Source organism: Sprattus sprattus (assembly GCF_963457725.1).
Source record: "Sprattus sprattus genome assembly, chromosome: 19".
Classification (NCBI taxonomy): domain Eukaryota; kingdom Metazoa; phylum Chordata; class Actinopteri; order Clupeiformes; family Clupeidae; genus Sprattus; species Sprattus sprattus.
The window spans coordinates 4,164,105-4,184,917 of NC_137917.1; the positions used below are offsets into that span (position 1 = coordinate 4,164,105).

The 20,813-nt window shown below is 45.9% G+C and overlaps 2 protein-coding genes across 3 annotated transcripts in view; both read right to left on the bottom strand.

Moving 5' to 3' along the window:
* mtcl3a (MTCL family member 3a) overlaps positions 1–10,241 on the bottom strand; it is a 10,913-nt gene extending 672 nt beyond the window's left edge. Inside the window, exons 1-7 of one of the 2 annotated variants that reach the window (XM_080858520.1) lie at positions 9,248–10,241; positions 8,948–9,115; positions 5,266–5,532; positions 3,728–4,240; positions 3,439–3,518; positions 1,548–3,222; positions 1–264 (exon numbers count right to left, since the gene is read on the bottom strand). The exon at positions 1–264 is cut by the window's left edge and continues 672 nt beyond it. In XM_080858520.1, the coding sequence (XP_080714646.1) occupies positions 43–264; positions 1,548–3,222; positions 3,439–3,518; positions 3,728–4,240; positions 5,266–5,532; positions 8,948–9,115; positions 9,248–9,619 (3,297 nt within the window). In that variant the 5' untranslated portion in view covers positions 9,620–10,241 and the 3' untranslated portion in view covers positions 1–42. The remainder of the gene's footprint in view (positions 265–1,547; positions 3,223–3,438; positions 3,519–3,727; positions 4,241–5,265; positions 5,533–8,947; positions 9,116–9,247) is intronic. The other variant, XM_080858521.1, reaches the window with a different exon arrangement.
* A 1,976-nt stretch (positions 10,242–12,217) lies between these two features.
* On the bottom strand, positions 12,218–16,395 carry mtcl3 (MTCL family member 3; the record flags this gene model as incomplete). Its single annotated transcript, XM_080857999.1, has 6 exons — positions 12,218–12,328; positions 12,810–14,015; positions 14,286–14,339; positions 14,749–14,907; positions 15,240–15,464; positions 15,688–16,395. The coding sequence occupies 6 exons, from the start codon at positions 16,393–16,395 to the stop codon at positions 12,218–12,220; spliced, it is 2,463 nt and encodes an 820-aa protein (XP_080714125.1).
* Between the last annotated feature and the right edge of the window lie 4,418 nt (positions 16,396–20,813).

Genomic DNA, 20,813 nt, shown 5'->3' on the forward strand with positions numbered 1-20,813 from the left:
TGTTTGTTGGTTTGTTTGTGTGTTTTTAGTTGAGTGTTCAGATCAGTAGATGACCGTCTCAGTGTGGAAGGCGGCGTAGGAGAAGGTCTGCTTCTGAGAGGAGACCACAGAGAGCTGGGTGATCGGCGAGGATGAGGCGGAGGAGGAGGACGTGGACGACGCGGAAGGAGAACGGCCTGCCCAGCGAGAGGGGAGGCGTCGGTGGGCGGGGCAGGCAGGCCGGGAGAAGCTCTTCCTGGAGGTCACGCTGGACTCTTTGCTTTTCTGTGGAGAGATTAATAAAGGTTCATAAAGCCTTGCAGCAAAACTCTACCGCTTCCCCCTGTCATTTTCACTGCCCAGAATATTCATTGCCAAACATTTATGCTACCACTCTCCCTATTGTCATATACTTTGTTAGAACACAGGAAAACCAGTCGTCTCCTCAGAAAAACATCTCTTTCAGCCAAAAGGTGATTGTGCTCTTCTGCTCTTCAGAGGTCCTGTGCTTTTAGACCAATCAGATTGCATCAAGCCTGACTGTGCAGCGTCCTTGGATAGGCCTGATGATGTTTTTCCAGCAATTTGGAAACATTAGCCCTACATAAAAGCCATCTGTGCAGGGAGAACTATTTTTCCTGGATCCAGCTCTTTGTCCGGCTGGCCGTTTGTAGATATTTCTGCAATTATTCCACAGGCTCTGCCTTCCGCCCAAAGGGCCAGAAACGGCTTCCAGCAGTGCCACAGATGAAAGACTTGGAGCTCAGACTTGGCTGACATGCCAATTAAACTTTATGCCACTGGTTTTTAGTTTCATGACTTTTGAGTACAATGCCCCACATTACAATAAGAGGATTCTAGCCTTCTTTCTTTCTGGAGCATGCCAGATATAAATACCGCTCCCACCGGTGGCGTCCTTGAGCCGGGGACAATCTGGAAATATTTCATCACGGAACATGTGAACTTAACTTCAGACCCTGCAGTTGTGTGCTCACACTCAAAGTATTTCTCCCGATAAAATGAAAAAGCCTGAGGTAACAGGGAAGGAGAGAAACTTATGAAATATCTGGGCAATAGTAGGCTGTAGGCAATGGCCTGACTGCCAATTCCCCTCTCTCTCTTTCTTTTCCTCCCTCTCTCTCCCCCACTCACTTACTTGGCTCCCTGAGCAAATCATCTTTACTGCTTGGCCACACAGGCAGCCATGGGAGCTGATTTGGATACCGAAGAGTAATAAATACCAGACTAACTGTGTCTGTGCCTCTCTCCGTCCTCCCACACTGACATCCACTCACTTGCATAGAAGCACAAGGTACCAAGAGAAACCAGCTTCTTTTTTAAGAACTGTGGCACACTGACCATTTACCAGATAGCCTCACATACTCAATCAAGTTGTGGTGAATCCTAATGTCCGGACAAACAAACTCCTGTGTTTGAACCTACACCTTAACACATGAAGCCCCCTGTGAATCATCACGTGTCAAGCCTCTAAGTCCATGTCAGAGAGGACCTGCATTTTTCTCTTTGGAAATGTGTCTGGGTGTTATGAGTATATATGGTGTACTGACCTGTACTGTCACATGTGTCTCTTTGTGCGTAGTTGCCTGTCTTTGCGTTGTGTGTGTGAGTCTCTGACCGGACCTGGCATGGTGCTCCATGTCCAGCATGTCCATGAGCTCGATGAGGTCATCCTCCTTCCCAGGGCTGGGTGTGGCAGGCGGCGTCTGAGACGAGCACTCATAGCTCTTCAGAATCCGCTCGATGGCACCGTAATTGGACCTGGAGTCCACGGGCCGAGGGTACGCGGCTAAGGTGGTGGGTTTCCAGGGGTTTTCGTTCAGGATCCGCGACCTGGTTTTGGGCAGGTTCAGCTTGGAGCTCTCTGGCTGCTGCCTTGGCCTGGTCTCCAAGGGGTGTTGGGCTCCCCCTGCCAATGCAGCACTGGGTGGCTCAACCCTTCTGGATTGGATGGCCGTCACGGTCACACTCGGGCTAAGCTGTGTCATGGCGGTTACACTTTGCTCAGATGAGAAGGGATTCACCTCTCTTTTCTGCTTGCACTCTGGCTGGCGGTCAAGCCCTGCTACAGACCTTGGCTTCATCTCTGGAGGGTTTCGAGTCGAGGGGTGAATCTTGTCCCTGACTCTCACCACAGGGTACTGTGGCATGAGCTCCGAAGCCACCTGCTTCAGGGTGGCCTCATGGTACTGCACTGGAAGATCGAAACTTGCCTCCTCGAGCTCCACCTCTGCATAATGTGACTTGGGGTATTTCAGCTCTGTTGTTGGCCCATCTTTATGTTTGACCTCCATGACATGGGGTGGTGGCCTAATGACAACATTCACATCCCTGGGGTTGACCTTTGGCTGCTGTGGAGTGGAACTCGAAGACATGTCTGCGGGGCTGAGACTGTCCTTGTTATCATAACCCCGCCCCATTTCGGCCTGGAAAAGAGTGCGGTTGAACTCGGCAGTCTTCTGCTCCAACATTGCATTTCTCTGAGGGGTTATAGCCCTGCCCTGTGTGGGGAGAATGTCTAAAGTGGGCAGGCTTACGTCCACATGGATGTCCTTTCCAGGGATATCTGGACCTAGGGGGCTGAGATCTTCCCCAGGGCCTTTTTGGGTCCCGGCTACTTTGTGGTCTTGGCGGTAGTCCACTCCGGTTGATGGTATGTTTAGCTCTGACAGGCATTTCTGGACAGGCACGTATGTAGATGACTTGCTGCTGCCAAACCTGCTTCCATCGCAGGACCAACGGCTGTGGCAGCAGCTGATATTGCACTTGGAATCAACAGGCACTGCGCATGGAACGATCCCAGAAGTCGTCAACATCTTCCCCTCGTTCTCCTGCAGCATCGCATCAAACTTTCGAACTATTGAGGGGCTGTTGCACTTCCTGTCCAAATGGACACATGGACTGGGACACTTCCTGTCCATGCGGGGTTCTGGGACACTGAACTCTGGTTCTAGCAGAGGGGGACTGTTCATATACCAGGACGTGCTACGAGGTGGAACCGGTGGGGCTTCGGGTGACTGCCTCAGGGGGCTGCTGATTTCTGGTTCTATCATGTTTGTCTTCTTGATAGTGCCTTTTGGACTGATCCAACCGTGTTCGTCAATATCCTGTAGCTCCCTACACCACTGGTTCAGGCTGAAGAAGGTTTCATCCATTTCCATTTTGTTCCTCTCATTCTCCATCCTCTCCAACTCCTCTGGAAAGTACATCGATTCTGTGCAGTTTCTAAAGTGGAACAGCAGAAAGAGAGAGAAAAGGGGGGGGGGGGGGAGAGAGAGCCAAGGAGAGAGCGAGAGAGAGACAGTGAGAGGGAAAAGTGCAATAACGAGTTAATATTGCAACTATATAAACCATGTGTTATGTAACCCTGCATGAATACCACTGCATGCTGTTCAGTGTTTCCACTTCACTACACAGAGATATTGGAGAGAGCCTACCTACCTTTTAATGTCAGACTTCCTCTTGATCTCATCCTGGTAGCTGCACAGTTCTTCACTCACTCTGGCTATTTCATTGAGAGCCTGGGACATAGACAGAAGATGATGTGCTCTCACTAAACTGAAGGAGGTTAGCAAACATTTAGCCACAGAGGGAGAAAATATGAATGAAGGGACATGGAGATGAAGGGGGGAGATGTGGAGAGGCATGTTCATTAAACTGTCAAAAACACTTTTCAAACTCCTAACAGATGGCATGAAAACAAAAAGAAAACATTGTTCAAATAACTCACAGCATTCAAGGCGATGGTGTTCCTCCTATCTGTCCCACAGCGGATCTCCATGTTCTGCAGGTCACCGTAGGGGTTGAGAAGCTTCTCCTGCCCAGTGAGGGAGGGGTGTCTCTCCAGCTTCTGCCCCAGACACCCCTGCAAGATATCCTCCAGCTCGGCCGTGTCGATACCCGTGTCAATCTCCTGACGCTCCGCTGACGTGGCAGCACGCCCGTCGACCTTGGCCTCGCTGCGAGCACTGCTACGCGTCCCTGCTTCCCCTCTGCTGCTGCTGCTGCGGCTGCTGTTGTTGTTGCGGCTGTTGCTAAGGCGAACCGACAGGTCCCCGCCCCCACGGCTCTGGCTGTGCCGACGGGTCGAGTCGGAGTAGCTGCTGCTGTGCGCGTCGGAGGGGTCAGTGAGGACGCTTGAGCCGGTGCTGGCTGACTGCATACTGAGCCGGGCGGAGCTGAGGGCCTCTACGTTCTGCCCGACGTCACCCGGGTCCCGGCGGGGCTTCACCTCACCATACAGCTGGAACAGGGACAGAGGATGACACCGCAGTGCCTAACTAGAACCGTGACGTGGCAAAAACATGTCCTATATGAGAGGGGCATGATAGGCCAATTCTGGCTTTGGAGCTTTTGTTCAAGGATTTGTACTGTTATTGGAACAGGCATCTTCCCCACAATATCCCCAAATACACCACAGAAGTCATGCACAACAATGCAACTGACCTCGGCAAGCAAACATAAGCATAATGTGGGTAAAAAAATGTGGTGCTTTCAAACCAAGCAGGCCTTAGTCAGGATGAAAAAGAAAGAATTTAATTACTGTTTTCATCCAAATCCTATCCAATTATTCCTCTTCAGGTTTTTGTATTTTTGTCCCTGGGAGGCCTTGTGCAGCTCACATGTTCTCTCAAAGTCGATTGTTCTGCTGCTTTAGCACTCAAATCCGGGCCTTTCATATTCCCCTTTCATTAAAAAAGAGCTAATCTTCTTTCCTGTGAGTGTCAAGATTTAAATCCTTTCTGCCAGATATCCTCTGGGGTCTCCCTCCCCTTCCTCCTCACCACCCACTGCTGCTCACTGAGATGCTTTACCCACAATGCATCTGCATTGATCTGAGACCTGCCACAGTGGGCTTATTGTTGCATCACACTTCAGCAAAGGAGGTTAGGTCAACCACTGCGCCATTGTTTGGAACGCTGAGGATGCAACACATTTTTACGCTTCCTGACTTCATGTGACCCTTATGAGGGCAGTCTAGCCTTTCTTCCCAGGCCAAGGATCTGTCAGTGCCAGCTAGCTCTTAACATGCTCTAACAACTATTTTGTCTGTCTACAGCAAGACAAATACACCACTAAAATCAAGTATGATGCATTGCACAAATAAAACTGTAGATCAGCCTCATAATTACATTCTATGATTTGACAGCCTATGAGATCTTCCCTGAAAAATTTAAAGTAGAGAGCTTAGAAGACTTTTTGTTTTAGGGCTACAGCCATCACTCCAAACTGAGCAGTATTGCTAAGTCTGATATGTTTCCCACTCACGTCCTCAATCTTCCTCTGCATTTCTCGGAGCTGGCTCTCCCATTCCTTCCTCTCCAGGTCGAAGCGCTCCAGCAGCTCGGACCTCTCGCGCACCCAGCCCCGCTCGCTGTGCTCCATACGGCAGCGCAGGTCCATGGCCACCGTGTGCGTGTCGGCCAGGAGCCTCTTCTGCTCCTGTTGCTCTCTCCTCAGTGTGCCCCGGGGCTCCTCGCTCCTCTCGCTCGCCTTTGCCGTCTCCACAGATGAGCTACGCTCTCTAACCTCCAACTGCAGAGGAGAAGGCAGAGGAAGAGAAAATGGGTTTTGGAGAGAGAGAGAGAGAGAGGGAGTAGGAGGAAGAGGGAGGGATGGAGACAGAAAGAGAGAGAAAAAGAGAGAGAAAGAGAAGAAGGGAGGGAGGGAGAAACACAGGAAGACCGGGGTGTGAAGTCAGCACGAGAGAAGAGGAGGATTGGGATGGTCCAGTGTGGGCAGACAGAAATGTGAGGTTGGAGAGACAATAACATCCGGCTTGAGTTAAAGGCCCACAGGACGCCAGGGCCGACCCCGCTCTGCACACGTGTTTCACAGGAAGACCCATCTGTGTTGACTCTCACACAAAGAGAATGTAGGAGAGGCATGTGAACCTGTTCAACCCAAGATCCCTGTCAGGGATATAGCATAACATATACAACCCTCTAAGATAAAAGGACTGAATACAGAGCCCTTAGTGGCCCTCTGGCCTGCATTCATAAATAAAGCTATAACTAAGGATGAAAACTGTTACAGGATACAATTCTCATCTGACGAGGTCTTCTTTAACCAGATTCAAGGGTTTGGGACCTATCTGCTTCACGGAAAATTCCAGCTTTGAAAAAGTCCAGACGAACACCTCAAAATAGGATTCTATGAGAATCTTCAACAATAATATATCTGTGCACTGGCTGTTTTGTGTCTTGCCTCAGTTGCAAATGTTAAGTGTTTCTTAAACTGGCCAAGTTTCAACTCAAAAACTTCAGTTCAAAGCACATTATGTCCTGAAAGTTTAACATTTAATGTTAATGATATAAAATGCGAGTTGTTGATAATGTCCCAGCACATTTTGGACTTCATTTGATCCCCGTAATAGCATTTTCTGTGGAGAATGCTAGAGGGACTTTCCTAGAGATAATGAATGTCTAAAGAGCCAGCTACTCCATGCCTTCATGCGCTGCACTGAGCATGTCAGCCATCCATACCTTGCAAGGACTTTTCTTTCCATTACATTTTTTTAGACCTGCTGACAGCTGACAATTCACACTGATCAACTTTCAGGACTGACGTCCTGGCGTGGAAGCCCCTAGTCTAGATCCAGTCCACGTTTTCAAAAGAGCTAATTCATTTAGTCATGTCTGGAGTCAAGAATCAGGCCTCTGTTTCTTTAGTAAGTAATGCTCTGTTCCTCATCAAAGGGGAAAATATGCATTCTCAAGATGGCATCTTGTGACGAGACCACTGTCTGTTTGACAAGCAGTTATTCATCATTACTATTTTTGAAGGAGACCAGAGGTCGTAAAAAGAAGCAGTCTTTACATGACTGAGTGTTTGACAATCTTTGCCCCTTTTATATGGCTTTCGCAATTGCAGGGTAAAGGCAGTCAAAGCAATTCACCATCTGTGCCACAGACGCAAACACGGACAGAAATAGGCAAATTATTTCAAGGTCCTCAAAGCAACAAACCATACTCAAGCATGGGCTATGTAAACAATGGGCCAGTAACAGGGAAACTCAAAGCCAAGTTAGGGCACTACCACTTCAGCAGGCACACCCCCAGCCAGACTAGAAGGGGTGAATGTTTACAAGTGTATGGAACATGCCACTATCCATTTCCGAGAGGGATGCAATCGGACCTCTGAATCAACTCCAGTCGTCTCTGTCGCTCGTAGCCACCACTAACTCTCATTTATGACTACGACTTTTGCCATGTGACTTGGACTGGATCAGAACTGTCTCTGGGTAACGGTGTCACACAGGCAAACCCACTATAAATAGCCAACTCGACCCATGCCTGACCGTTTTACATTCCTAGGGGTTGGGGGGGGGGGGTGTGACAGAGGCTGAAGCAGACATTATTTGCTACTTTTATGTTCAAATACAAAATTACGCCTGAAAGAATAAAAATGTCAGCAAAATAGCCGTTCCCGGGTGTCTGGTGGTAAACCCTGGATGCCTAGAGAAGGAGAAGTTTGAGGAGTGGTAGGATGTGGCTGGTGAAAGAAAAACAAGTTTCACAATTTTGTTTGACCCCTCCCAACCTTCTCCACCCGAGTGCTAACCAATGTTTTGCTCCACTTGTGCTGCACAACACACGATTGGGCCAGTGCTCCACAGAAAGCCCTCTACATCGAGACCAAGGAGCCTAACACACATATATAACCCTTAGGGCAATTGAGCCACAAGGGAAATGCGGACAAGAAAAAAAATCATGCATGGGGTTCACTTCTATAAATGGACAACAGCAGACATTCTTCAGAGATGTTTAGAAATAACTGTGTGTGAAATATGCATTCAGTTGGCCACTGTACCATGGGGGAGGGAAGGGGCATAGAGGGGTTTTGTTGAAGGATTCCTGGAGCTGGGCTTGCTCAGGGCTTTACAGACAGCAGTGTGGGCTATCCAGTGTCACTTAACTTCCGGTAGTGATGCCGATATGCAGAATGTACACCTCACACTGCTCAGCCTCTCTACAGCATAGCTGCGCATTTCCAGGTCCTGGACCCTGCTTGGCTTTTGCTGCATTCATGCACTGAGCTATCTGATAAGCAGACATGAAATCTTCCTCCTCTTTTAAGAACCGTGCTAATTAGCAAATCCAGATGGCTAATGTTAATGACAGAAGTTTTGGAACCTCTGAACCTGGATTAGCCAGCTGTGCACTACTGCCACTACAGGACTGTATTAGGAGACCCAGACGTGTTGTGGCCTGAGATCAGAGTGAATCACACTGGCATTGATGCATTAGCACATGAGGTGGGGGGAATGGAGCTGTGCTCAAGCAAATAATAAACACTCGAAAACGTGTCGGGTTGTGTCTTTATAAGGTCACTGCAGACACACAGGAGGATAGACTGTTGAAGAAGTGGCCAATCAGTGCACTGTATGGGTTTATACACAAAGGAGCATCTGGAAGGGGGCACTGCTTAGCAGCGGACGCTATGCAGTTTAAAAGATGCAAACACATTACTGCATGGAGAGAAAGCAATGGATACACACATACTGTGCATATAACTATAACTATTTCAGCAGAGATACAGTGCACTCAGTGATGCAGGGGGCTTTTTTAATTAGGTCACCTCTTAGGTCATATTGACATGTGTTGGCATGGATTACTAAGGGTGCAGTCATGCATTGTTCATCATTGTTTTTCTCAGGTGGGCTATAAATGGCTTTCCTTAAGTGCATGCTGCTGACAGGTAAACCATGGGTCTATGTTTGGCTGTGGCATACCTAACCTGTCTCCTAAAGCCTATTGTCCACTGAATATGTGAACTTGAAAGAGTGCCCAAATAACTTAAACGTCTGCAGGCATACTTTAAATGATGGTTTATCAGATTATGAATATACACGGAGAATCATTTTAATAATGTAAAGCTATCAGACCAGCACAACGCCACACCATTTTATTATAATCTTCATTAAAAGTTACATATATATTGATCATACCTGCGCAATACGGCATTTCAGGTCTGCTCGTTCCAGCTCCCATCCGCATCGGTCCTTCATGTACTGCAATTGCAGCTCGCTCCGTTTCGTTTCTTCTCTCTTCACCTCCAGCTGAACTTCATCCAAAATCGACTTCAGATCCAACAAAATTCTTCTATTTTCCCCTCCCTGCTCAGAAGCAATACAATAAAACAAGGTTAAATAGTGACTAGGTTGAGACAAATGCTACTAGTCATAAATGTCTTGTTTACATGTCTTAAATTATAATTTGAACGTTTTTGTTCTTAGTGTTTCAATTACTTGTATATCGGCCATTTGTCTCAAAAGTCCTTCTTTTTCCCTCATCCATTCTTCTCTGTCCTGTCCACGGAGCTTTTTTAAGTCTTCAATTTTCTTTTTCATTCGAGTGTGTTGAGTTTGTAACTCATGCCGGGGTACCTGCCCCCGGGTTGATTCGGATGCCGCGGCCGCTCCAAGTCCAGGTATGGGCTGTTCGTAAAAATGACCGACAGGAATTGACGGTGAGAGTGTCCTGAGCGGACTACGGCTGTTGCCCCTGCCCCTCTCCCTATCCAACCTGGAGCATGGGACGAATTCCCAACCTTGTGCTTTGCCCACATGTCCACCGCCGCCTCCGTGCAACCCTGACCCATTTCCAAACGCATTCCACATTTCTAACCATTAACAAGTAAATTTGAAATAACAGCCTTGTACTGAAAGGTATGTTGTACCAGTTCTCATTTGGCACATTCTACTTAGCCGAAGCCGGCCATTTCCCCCGACTCCTGCTCCCTCGCGGCAGCCTTGGCTGCTCTTGTGCCGGGTGCATTTGTTCCTTCCATGTAACCACGGCACAAGGTCAATCTGTCATTCCTCAGAGGCTTAGTTTCGGTCGCTCGCCTCCATAACTCTGAAATCTCCTGTCTCTGTGTATCCCGCCGAGGTGCGCGCAGAGAAAACGGTCTTCGGGTCTGGCTACATTGTTTAATCTTTCTGCCTTTAACAGCCAAGTCAGAATCAAAGGGTACAATTTAGCCCAGTCTCTTCTAAACGCAAGATGACACCCTGTAGACCGACCACAAGAGCCCAAAATACTCATAGCCTAGTGATGTAAGAGCTGAAAAGTATTTTTGACCACATGTTACTAGGCGTCGTATTTTCCAATACAATTATTTCACCTTTTAAATGGAATAGAAGTAGCCTAGTCTAATTTCTTGCATTGCGACAAACTTTGGAGCCGTTTTTACGTACGTCGAAACAGAAGTTGTATGCACTGCAATTAAACAGTCTCACTTCAAATTGTGTACGTGCTGCTGTCCAAGTTGTGTTCGTGACCATGGCAATAAATCAGTCTAACTTTCTACAGCTGTGTCATTTTGTCCACGTGCTAATTCGTGAGCCAGCGGCTGTTCGTCAATAAACACATTCCGTCCGACGCTGGCCGAGTCTCTGAGTTCTGAATTTAGTTCGGTTTACACATTACGCATGCTGAAACATCTCAAGGATAACAGCGCAGCTGAAGGCTACACTGTATTAGAGTATTCGCCTTACCTTTTTTCTTCACATCTCCTCTCCTGCTTGACAAGCAAAATATTAACGTAGTTGTAGTAACGTAGTTTTAGTAGTACAAATCAAAGGAGATGCGATCCCCTTGTAGTACAATGATGGTTTGCCTAGATGTCGGTCTATTCTCCGATCTCCTCCGAAGCCCACATCCTGCAGTCCCTGCGCATCCTTCACAGCTGGTCTTAATAGCTTTTATGACGTGAGCCCCCAGAGGTAGGATGGAAATGGGCCTGTCCCGCCCCAGATACCAAAGTACGGCCATTCTAAGCTCTCTCAGATGCTAGTGTAATTTAAAGTGAAGGGGAGTCATTTAAACTTCGACAACACTTTTAGAAAGCTGTTATGCTTGCATCATGTGTCACAATATAAGTCCCCAGTAACTCACATCGTATTGATAGCATGGTATTGTTATGCTGTCATGCTGTTGTTGAAGCTGAGGACTTTGTAATGTTGATTTCAATGCCCGCTAGTAAGTCGTAATTCCGTATTTAGTATTTTAATGGTGCCTCATGACATTACAAGTAGGCTACATAACATCAGATGATGTCTACGGTAATGCTTAAAAATAAGTGTTTGTTTTTCCTCAAACGTCTCCCTGCTGTTTCAGTATAGTGGTACAGTGAATTCCAATATCACATTCTGTTAAAAGCTAAAAAGTTACAAATTCTATTCACTTCAACTTGAAAATAGCAAATTAGTTTTTGTCTCTTACCTGTTTAACTGTAATTCATGTTGCAATGTCCAGGCCCAACTACAAATGAACAGAAATATCAATTCAAGTATATATTTTAGAATGTCTTCAATTAAGATAAGAATCAAAGTTGAGATGAAAAACTCTTGACTGCATTATTTTTGCACTGGCCCTACTTTTTGCATACTTTTCTATTTTCAGTGCAGGACTTTAAAATGTTCTAAATTGTGAGAAACCACACAGCTTTGGAATTCACCTTTGATTGCAGGGAGAAAGGCATGCGCTCTGCCAATGATACATTCCTTGTGAAAATTTAGACAGCCATTTCAGGATGCTCAAACACAGGCGGCTATTGGCAACATACAATGCTGGCTGAGGTAAAACTACATTGCAGCAGCACTTTATGGTGAAAGTGCAAACCACCAAAGTGGACAAATTAAAGTGGAGGCTCCGGAGAACACACCAACATCAAAAGCCAGATCTTGCACAGCACATACCTAAGGCCAACAGGGCCAGCAATGCTCAGATAACCCAACTCATTGTACTCTGTTCCTGTATGTTGTGTACTTTGTAGTGTAAAAAAACCTTGCAAAATGCCACTCTTTGTATATCCAACAAACTACATTCGAGAGTGGTAATGCACTCCTCACTGTAGTTCCCATATGTATCATAAACATGGCATCATCTAGGATTCTTCTAACTTCTTTAGCATTTCATGTTTGTTGGTCTGGAAATGTCTGTTTTTTCTCATTTTATATAAGCCTTTATTGCTCCCTCACATTCCTTTAATGTATGGATAAAACAGGCAAAACTTGGAAAAAGGTATTTTTAACTTACCTTTTGTTATGTGTGGATGCCAAGGCATTTGTTGCAAATATTCAAAGGTGTGTGAATAACTGTAGCCCATGCATGAAAAGCGTAACACCTCTTGTATCTTCTCATCTTGCTGACATGATTAAAATAAAAATAAATTAAACAAAGAAAGATGGGGTTGATGGAAAAGAATGTGAGCTTTATAGGACAAAGAAAAGGGTGAAAAGAAAGACTAATTTGAAGACGGTGGCATAGGAAAGTGAGGAGAATAAGACAAGTATGAGGATAAGCAAAATAATGGGTTGGAACAACTGGGTGGGTCAATGAAAAAACACAATGTAAAGGAGAGGAAATTGGAAGATAAAACATAGTTAGATTGTGGGACTTCTCTTAAACACAGCAGTAATTGATTAGAAGAAGTAAGATGATTAAACTGTATCCCCATAATTATTATAATAAAGAATCCTCCATAGTTATTAATAGACTAGAGTCTTTTGATATATGCGAGTGAAGCACAAAAATAGTAATTAGATCACTGTTATCTTTCTCCTCAGTTACTGATTTGTCTCATCAGGCAGCCATCAGAGTCAGTCAGATGCAGTACTTTTCATGCCGTAAGTGTGTCTCAGTAAATGCTATAGTAAGTGTGTCTCAAAATACAATTTCTATCATTAATAACAATAGGAGGGGGCCATTTTGGACTGCTGTGGACTACAAATGTGTGTGCATGAATGCACATGTGTGAATTTATATCTGTATTTGTGCAATTGTCAAGGTATATACTGAACTCACAGACAGCGGCTCTTCTGCTTCCCTGTCCTCGGGCTTAGGCACCTCCAGGCGGTCTATAAAGCTCTGGAGCTCCTTTCTGAAGGCCTTCATCTGGGCATTGATGCGGTACAGCAGCTCATGCTCGCGGATGCGGCCGCCATCCTCGTCCTCCTCCATGCGGCCAAAGCGCTCGCCGTTGGTCACGTAGACGCGGGACTCAGCGATGATGGTGCTGGTGTCTGCGATGAGCCGGTCAATGGTCCTGCTTAGCCTCTCTGCTTCCATGCGGATGTCCATCATCTGCTGGCGGTCCTTAAGGCTTCGGGGTAAAAAACGGCTCTCGGGCGAGTAGAGGGAGCGAGTGGGCGTGAGGCAGCGGATGTTCCGCACCTCGTCCGAGTCGCTCTCACCGCCGATGGGACCTTCGCGCTTGCGGTGTGGCGGCAGGCGGGACGAATCGTCATCGCTCTCGCGGCGCCCGCTGTCACTCTCGGCGTCGCTGTCACGGGGGCTGCCGCGGATGGCGAGGTGCGAGGCCAGGTCGTAGCGCTGCATGTTGGACAGCAGCACGCGGTTCTCGTACTGCAACTGCATCACCTTGCCACTCAGCTCGTTGATCTGCAACCGAGCCGACTTGAGCTCCTCCTGGAGCACCTCAACCTTTGCTGCGTCCGCAGCAGCAGTTGCCGCCCCTCCGGACCCGTGGCGGGAGCTCTCGTGGGACCCAGCCTTGAACTTGAGCTTGTTGAGCTCTGTGGTGACGCGCTGGTTCTGCTCCTCCATGTCAGCAAGGTTGCGGCGTAAGAGCTCAGCCTCGTCCTCCACCAGCTGCAACTGCTGCCGGAGCTCAGAGAGCGCCTCACTCTGCTCACGGGCAACCGGGTCAGCCAGGCCCCCTGCCCCCAGTCCCTCATCTCGCATGTTGTCCAGCTCCGCCTTGAGACCGCGGTTCTCCACCTCCAGCTCTACGATCTTGCGCCCCAGGATGTTGGCCTCCTCCTCCACCAAGCGGAGGCGCAGTTTAAGTTCAGACTCGCGGGTGGTCGGGGGCCCCCCGGCCTCGCCTTTAGGAAGAGGGCTATCCACGTCCCCGTAGAAGGAGCGGTACTTGTGCAGCTCTTGCTCCAGACGGTCCTTCTCTTTGTCGATCTTCGCCATCTTCTTCCTCATCAGGACAGCTTCCTCCTTGATGAAGGCCAGTTGGCACTTCAGATCTTCATTTTCCTCCTGCAGGACGACATACTTTAGTGTTTCTGACAGAAGTGAAATCTAAGCAATGTCTGTAAAAATGGCTGTGTCTCAAAATAAAACCATCACAGTGTGTCAACGATGGTGTCAAGGAAACATAAGGAGAAAATAAATAATTGGAGTGAACTTTATTGCAGTGATGCTTAAGATAAAAGTAGCTGCTAAGATTATTACATGCTAACTTTAACTGTGCTGTCATTTCATTTTATTCTTTCCAGCTCTAAAGTGGTTGGCATTTGTCACCCTCACCTCTGTTGGGGTCTGTGAAGACTTCTTCTGCCCATCCTTCCCTTTGCGTTTATGCTGTTGAAAAAAACAAGTCTTATCATTGGTGCACTGCAGACAATGGGCGGCACTACAGCTCAGCCAGAGATAGATAGATAGATAGATAGATAGAAAGATGGATTGATAGTTAGAGAGGGGGAGGGAGAGAAGGAGAGAGAGAGAAAAAGAGGGAGGGAGGGAGAGGCATTCCACTGAAGGATAAAAGGCTATTTATTGACTTTGGTTTTAAAACAGTGCAGTGTAGTCTGACGCAACAGATCCATTCAGAAAAAGGAGACATACATGTTCAATTAAACATTCTCTACAGTTTACCTCTACCAAGCTGATAGCCAGAGTGTTGTAAGCACAGGAGCCATTCCTGAAACTATTTTAATAGAGCCATTACCCTCCAAAGCCAATTATTTCTGTGAGAGCATATATACCCTACCTCTTTGGCCTTGTCCAGTTCATTCTGTAAGGCCTGCTTGGTGATTTCCACTTCAATGAGCTGCTGCCTGAGTCGCTCATTCTCCTCCTCTGTCTTTGTCCTCTTCTCCTCCACATTCTCCAGCTCATTGTGCAGTCTCACAGACACATCCTTCGCCACCTTTCACACAAGATGTTTATATCATGATACATATAGCTCCCTCTGATATAAAAGTATTTTTTTTCTTCTTTACAATTGTACAAAATATAGGAAAACTCTTCATATGTTTCAATTAATTGTCCTTTACTTTTTATATAATCTTAATAATACACAGGTGAACACTATAAACAAGCAAATTAATATCACATCTTTAGGGGAAAGGTTCCGGATATCTGCCAAAACTGCAACCGGCTGTATGTCATGATATAAGTGTCTTACAACTGCACTTCGGTGAAATTTCGATCAATATAATGTATTTCTTTCATACAGTCATAGTAATAAGGTTACTGTACCTTTAGGTCCTGCTCTAAGCTCCTGAGGCAATCGCCATCTATTTCACCGGTTTGTGCGTAACGCATCCGCTTCCTCTCCGCCTTCCGCAAGCGGTACTGGAGGATCCTGCAGTTCTTATTGGCTCTCTCCAACTCACGTCTCATGTCTTGCAGCTGACAAGCATCCTCCTCGTAAAATGTGTCTCGCATTTCGTCCATTTCCGTACGCATCTCTTCAATATCATACTGTAGACAACAGAAAACGTGAACCATTCCTCACGTCAACCAACTATTAACATGCAGTTTTAAGTTTCGGGAGTTGACATTCTCACAAACAATTAACAGACACAAAACAGACACAAAACATAGTATTTATCTCAACATATACCATTTCTATCCAAACAATCTTGGCCTATAGCCGCATGCAGCATTTGTAGAACACTGATGCATCATTGCATGCACAGCATACCTTAAGGTCCTCATTTTCGTCTAACAGTTTCTCAATTTCATCCTGCATTGCTTGGTTCTGCGGAGGGATCAACGCTGCATCGGTGGCTTCTAGCGACGGCTCCGGTTCCGCAACAGGAGGGCTTGCTGTCTTCGTGTGCATCTTGCCTTCGTTTTTCAAGCTTTTGTTGAGATGAAACTGTATCAATTCAGACTGTAAGCATCCGTCTCTCCAAAAGCCTGGCCCACACCCTACAGTATTCTTGGTCGTCTGTTTGCTGATGCTCGCCGCTGCCTCTGTTTTCAGATTTTTGCCTTTTGCTTGGGAGGATTTTGATGAACACGGTTGATCAGAAACGACACGGTTCGTTTCTCCCTTCACATAACTCGGTTCCAAAGCATTAGCATCATCCGACGAATTGCTACGCTGTTCGATATTCTTGCTCGTCTCCGCCCTTTTCAAAGTGGGACTTTCAGCACCACTATGGTGGACAGCTGCCGCGCCTTTCCCAGACTGTTTGTCCTTGCCACCGGTCACCGTGACCGGAGAGCTACCTCGGCTGTTCTTTCCACTCTGCTTTGGAGCGACAGGTTTGGATGTCGTCGGGCTCTTGGTGGTAGACTTGGGAGTGGTGTCTCTGAATCTGGCCGGGGATGAAGCCCGGTGTTGCTTTTTGTTGCTATTGTCTGCCTGTCTGGAGTCGGCAGCGCCGCTTGCGGCGGGGTTCATGGTGTCATCTGTGAACATTCAGTGGTTGCCAATCATCCATTCCCAGCACTGCATCCCAGCTGCTGAGACAAACCACCTCGTTATTAACTGTCCAGTACAACATAAATCACATTGGTTAAGGTAATGGCATAGAGTAATAGAGAGATAGAGTTATCGAAGGTGAATTTAAACATCAGTAGCCTTTATCAATTGGTAAATGTTTCAGCTGTTTTACTATTAAACTGTGATGATGTTTCAAGATCTGGTTGGACGGTGTTAGAAAGCCTGGAAACCGTTGCCAGTAATATGTTTAGCAATATTTTGTAAAGTATTTCTTACACATTCTATTATACACACACATTTAAGTCTAAACGTTAATTGCGATTAGGCTAAAAATTCTAAAATGATACATAATAGAATTACAGATGGACAAAGCCTGAAATGTTCATGCCACGTTAACCCCTCACCCACATTGTTAACCGGTTTGCAAACCATATTATTGAATATACCATGACATGCGCATCAGGTAATTAGAAGCACCAGATGTACATGTCATATCAATGCCAAAATAAGGGCCGGCATCCACACTTTTGGTTTACTTCCATTCACTGTCAGTATTGGGTCAGTATTTAAATGTTTCCACCAATCCTTTGTCGCCAGAATGTTTATATCCAGACATGTCACCCTCAACATCGAGCACGTTCGATTACTCATTTTTCAATTTGACAGGAGGGAACCGGGCAGTGCCCCATAAAGACCACGAAAAAGAGTAGCGTATTTGTCTTAGTTCTGCTGTCCGTTATTGTTTTTCATTCATTATTGTCTTTTTTTCACGAGTAACTTTGAATTAAGATGTATTCATTGACGAAGATAATAGGTGCACCATGGATAATAAGTCTAGTCCATGTGCCCAAAATATTTTCTCATTTGTATCACTGAATTAAGTACTTACATCATTGTTAGTGATACTCAACACTTTCTGTAAGCGATGACTAGCTCATACATCCATCAGGCCTACAAATAAAGCTTGCGTAAATCTGATTCCGACAATATAGTAGGCGCACCATCAGTAAAACAGCTACTGCACTAGCATCTATTTTGTTTAGAGGGGATATTTCATGCTAAACTATCCACAATTATTCGTATGAAAGAAGAATTATTCTTACCTTTAAATTTGCCAAGCCTGTTTTCAGGTTCGACGAGGAGAAAGTGGTAAACTGTCACTGTGTATCCGGCGATGGAGGACCACCAATGAAAACGTTACCGTCGGTCATACAATTACGTCATGGCAGGGAGGGACCCACAGCAGGAAACACGGAGCGCTGGGCAAGACGTGTCTGTCAAATTAACCGGAATGGCATGTATGTTAGTTGATTTGTTATCCAATAACCATTTGGATGTTTAAATATTTTTATTGTCTTATAACCGATACGTTTTGCCCGTTATGTAATTATAAAGCAGCCAGGTGATGGATATTCAGCACGTGTTGATAGACTATCCGCGCACAGAAGGTCGTTGCCTTTGAGCATTGTATGATCCCGCCCTGCCCCATGCAGAGGTCTCAGAACTGTCCACGACAGCTGAACACCACATCCCTGATTCCCCAAAAGCTATTCTTCCTCACACATAATCAGATAGATCTATTAGGTTGTACATCAAAGCATTGATAATGAAGAATAGTGTTTAAGTGCTAGGTGAAAACATTATCACTCCCTTATTTCCCACAGTTACTGAAATCATCTTTTGGGTATATACTTGGACTTCATACTAGGCCACATGAAGTGGATTACTGTCTCTGTGTGCTTTGAAACAAGTACACAGTTCCTTTGGGGAGCTCTGTCATTTCCAGTTAGATGTTGGCCTCAGTTTCTACAAGTATGTCTTTAGGCCCTGTTTCGAAACATCTCATGAGTGCCCAAAGATGCACAAGCCAATCACATGCTTTTTTAGGTCCTGTGGGGACTGAAAAAAGTTGGCAGGCAGAAATAGAAGCGCGAGTTGGGAAGGGGTGAGCTGAAACTTCTACACTGTAACATTCTTCTGTACCCATCCATTTTCTGTCTGACTTGAGGACTAAGTGGATGATCATCCGTGTGAACACTGGAGTGAGTCTTGATGTGTATTTGTGTGAGTATGTGTGAGAGAGAGTAGATTTCTGTCGGTGAGATCTTTTCTATTTTGACAGTCTTTCTGTTTGTTATTCACTAACTGGCCTCAGTACCTCGCTCTTCAAGAGCTTCAGCATTCTGGTTACCATTTTGATGCCTCATCTCATTCTGAGCTCATCCTGCTTCTTCCTCATTTATATGCAAATGTTAAGGCAAGACTGGTTTACGCTCCTTGTACACATCCCATCACACCGGTCTCATTAGTTCTACCGTGTTTCTTCTAGTTTTCAAAGACGAAGCTGACAGAATGTCTCACTGGCTGAGTCTCTTTTGTGAGTATACCTTTGTTCTCTAAAAGTGTCTATTTTGGACATGAATCCAGCTGCACAGACAAACACGAACAACCCCAGTGAACTCGGAGCTGTGTTTGTGTTGAAGTCAGAAACAATCGTTCCCACATTAGCATTCAGTGGAGCAGGCCTGCTCTTCACTCTGTCAGGGGTCCAAGCTGGCACTCGGTCTGCATTCCACAGAGCAGAGACCGGAGGCTTGTGGGTGCACTGGGGGATGTGGAGGGCATGCAGCTGTGCTGGACGGGCTGGCAGTGCCCCCAAGTGTGGGACCGAGGGATGACCGCTGCCACACTCATCTGCTTGTGGTCCCGCCCCAGTGCAGCCAGCAGGGCCCGCACCATCTGGTGTGACATCACATCCTCCTCACAAGCTGTGCTCATGTGCACCCCAGCAGCCAGGGGGAGGATTGCATTACTATGGCATCCATGGAGAATCAAAGACAAGGAGCTGTCTGCCACAGAGCAGGCCTTGGCTCTCTCTATGAGCAGCCTTAGGAAGGAGGCATGATCTAACTGTCTGTCAGAGAGTGACAATAAGCCTCAGAGGAAGCAACAAAGGAAAGGAAATATTGACCTGCTCAGTATGACAGTGCAGCAGGATGCCTTTGAATAGAAGAGAAATAGTATTGTGTTTGTAGTTATTTATAGTTTTGTGTCTCCACAGTGATCTCAGACAGAGATTTTCTCCTTGGCTTTTGTTTGCCAATGACACTCACAGGGTTGAGGTGGGCCCATGAACATGTTAAGCAAGTGCACAACACCCACCATTTATGAATGTGACTTAGCAATGAACAACCAACACCTTGCTGTGAAAACATCTCTATCAGGAACAGTTTTGATTTACAACGCTAAAAAGAAATCAATTCTCTACCATTGATTGTGCCATGAGGATGGGCTCAGCTGCATTCACCGTTGCCTAGGAAACCCCCTTTCTCTGCCGCAGCCATTTAATGAAGGGGAGGAGTAGCCTGGATCTGATTGGTCCTCAAGGGTCTGTGTGGTTAGTAAGGGGTAGCGAGGGGGCAGAGGGGTGGGGGGACCCAAGAAACTACAGCTGGTCTCCCCATGAGGGGGTTAACTTCAAATAATTAAGAGAGGGGGAGGGAGATTTGGACAAGCTAGAAGCGTTATGACTCATATCACCATACAGGATGGACTCACAGTAAGGGAAGGAGGGATGGTCAGGAGATTAAGGACATGCAATCTAATCATAGATTTATTACACAAAAAGATTGGATGGTATAGGATGAGGTTATAGTTGTGGGGGGGAAAGCAAGTCTGAGTCGTACAAACATCTGCCACTTTTTCTAATAGGTTTTATGAGTTGTGTGCTTTGACACTCTGCTCCAGGCCTTTTACAAAAACGCCCCCTGGTGGGCAACAGATAGCCAATCAATATTTTTCTGCTTATACTTCTTAAAAGTTAAGCAGCTCTCACAACACATAGATCAGACCGTTCTGCTGTCAGGTTGAATACAATTACATCTGATTGTTCAACAACAATTTAAGACATTCTAAATGTAGAAGAATATCCATTCTGAATTTAAACTGACATGGAGCAAGACAGAAAGACATCTGTTAAGTCTGTATGAGTGATCTAAATAAGTATTGTATAGGAATGTAATCATAGGACTATACATTAATAACTACATGTACTCATGTGCATTGGCATCCAGTTTAATATATCAGCAGCAATGGGCTGTCAGAGTCGGTCATTCAAAAAAAGAGAATAAATGTCCTCGATGACCTTTACATATTCCCAAATGCGCAATGTACAAAACTGCACAGCATATACAACATTAAAAAAAGAAAATAAATATTTAGGAACACAAGACCATAAATAATACAATTTCCATTCTCGAGTATTACATTAGTATTTTGGAAGAAATCAAATTGGAAAGAACATGACATATAGCATTATACACATTGCTTAACATGTAACAGAGTTCTGCAAATGAGCTCAGTATTGTTTTGCGACA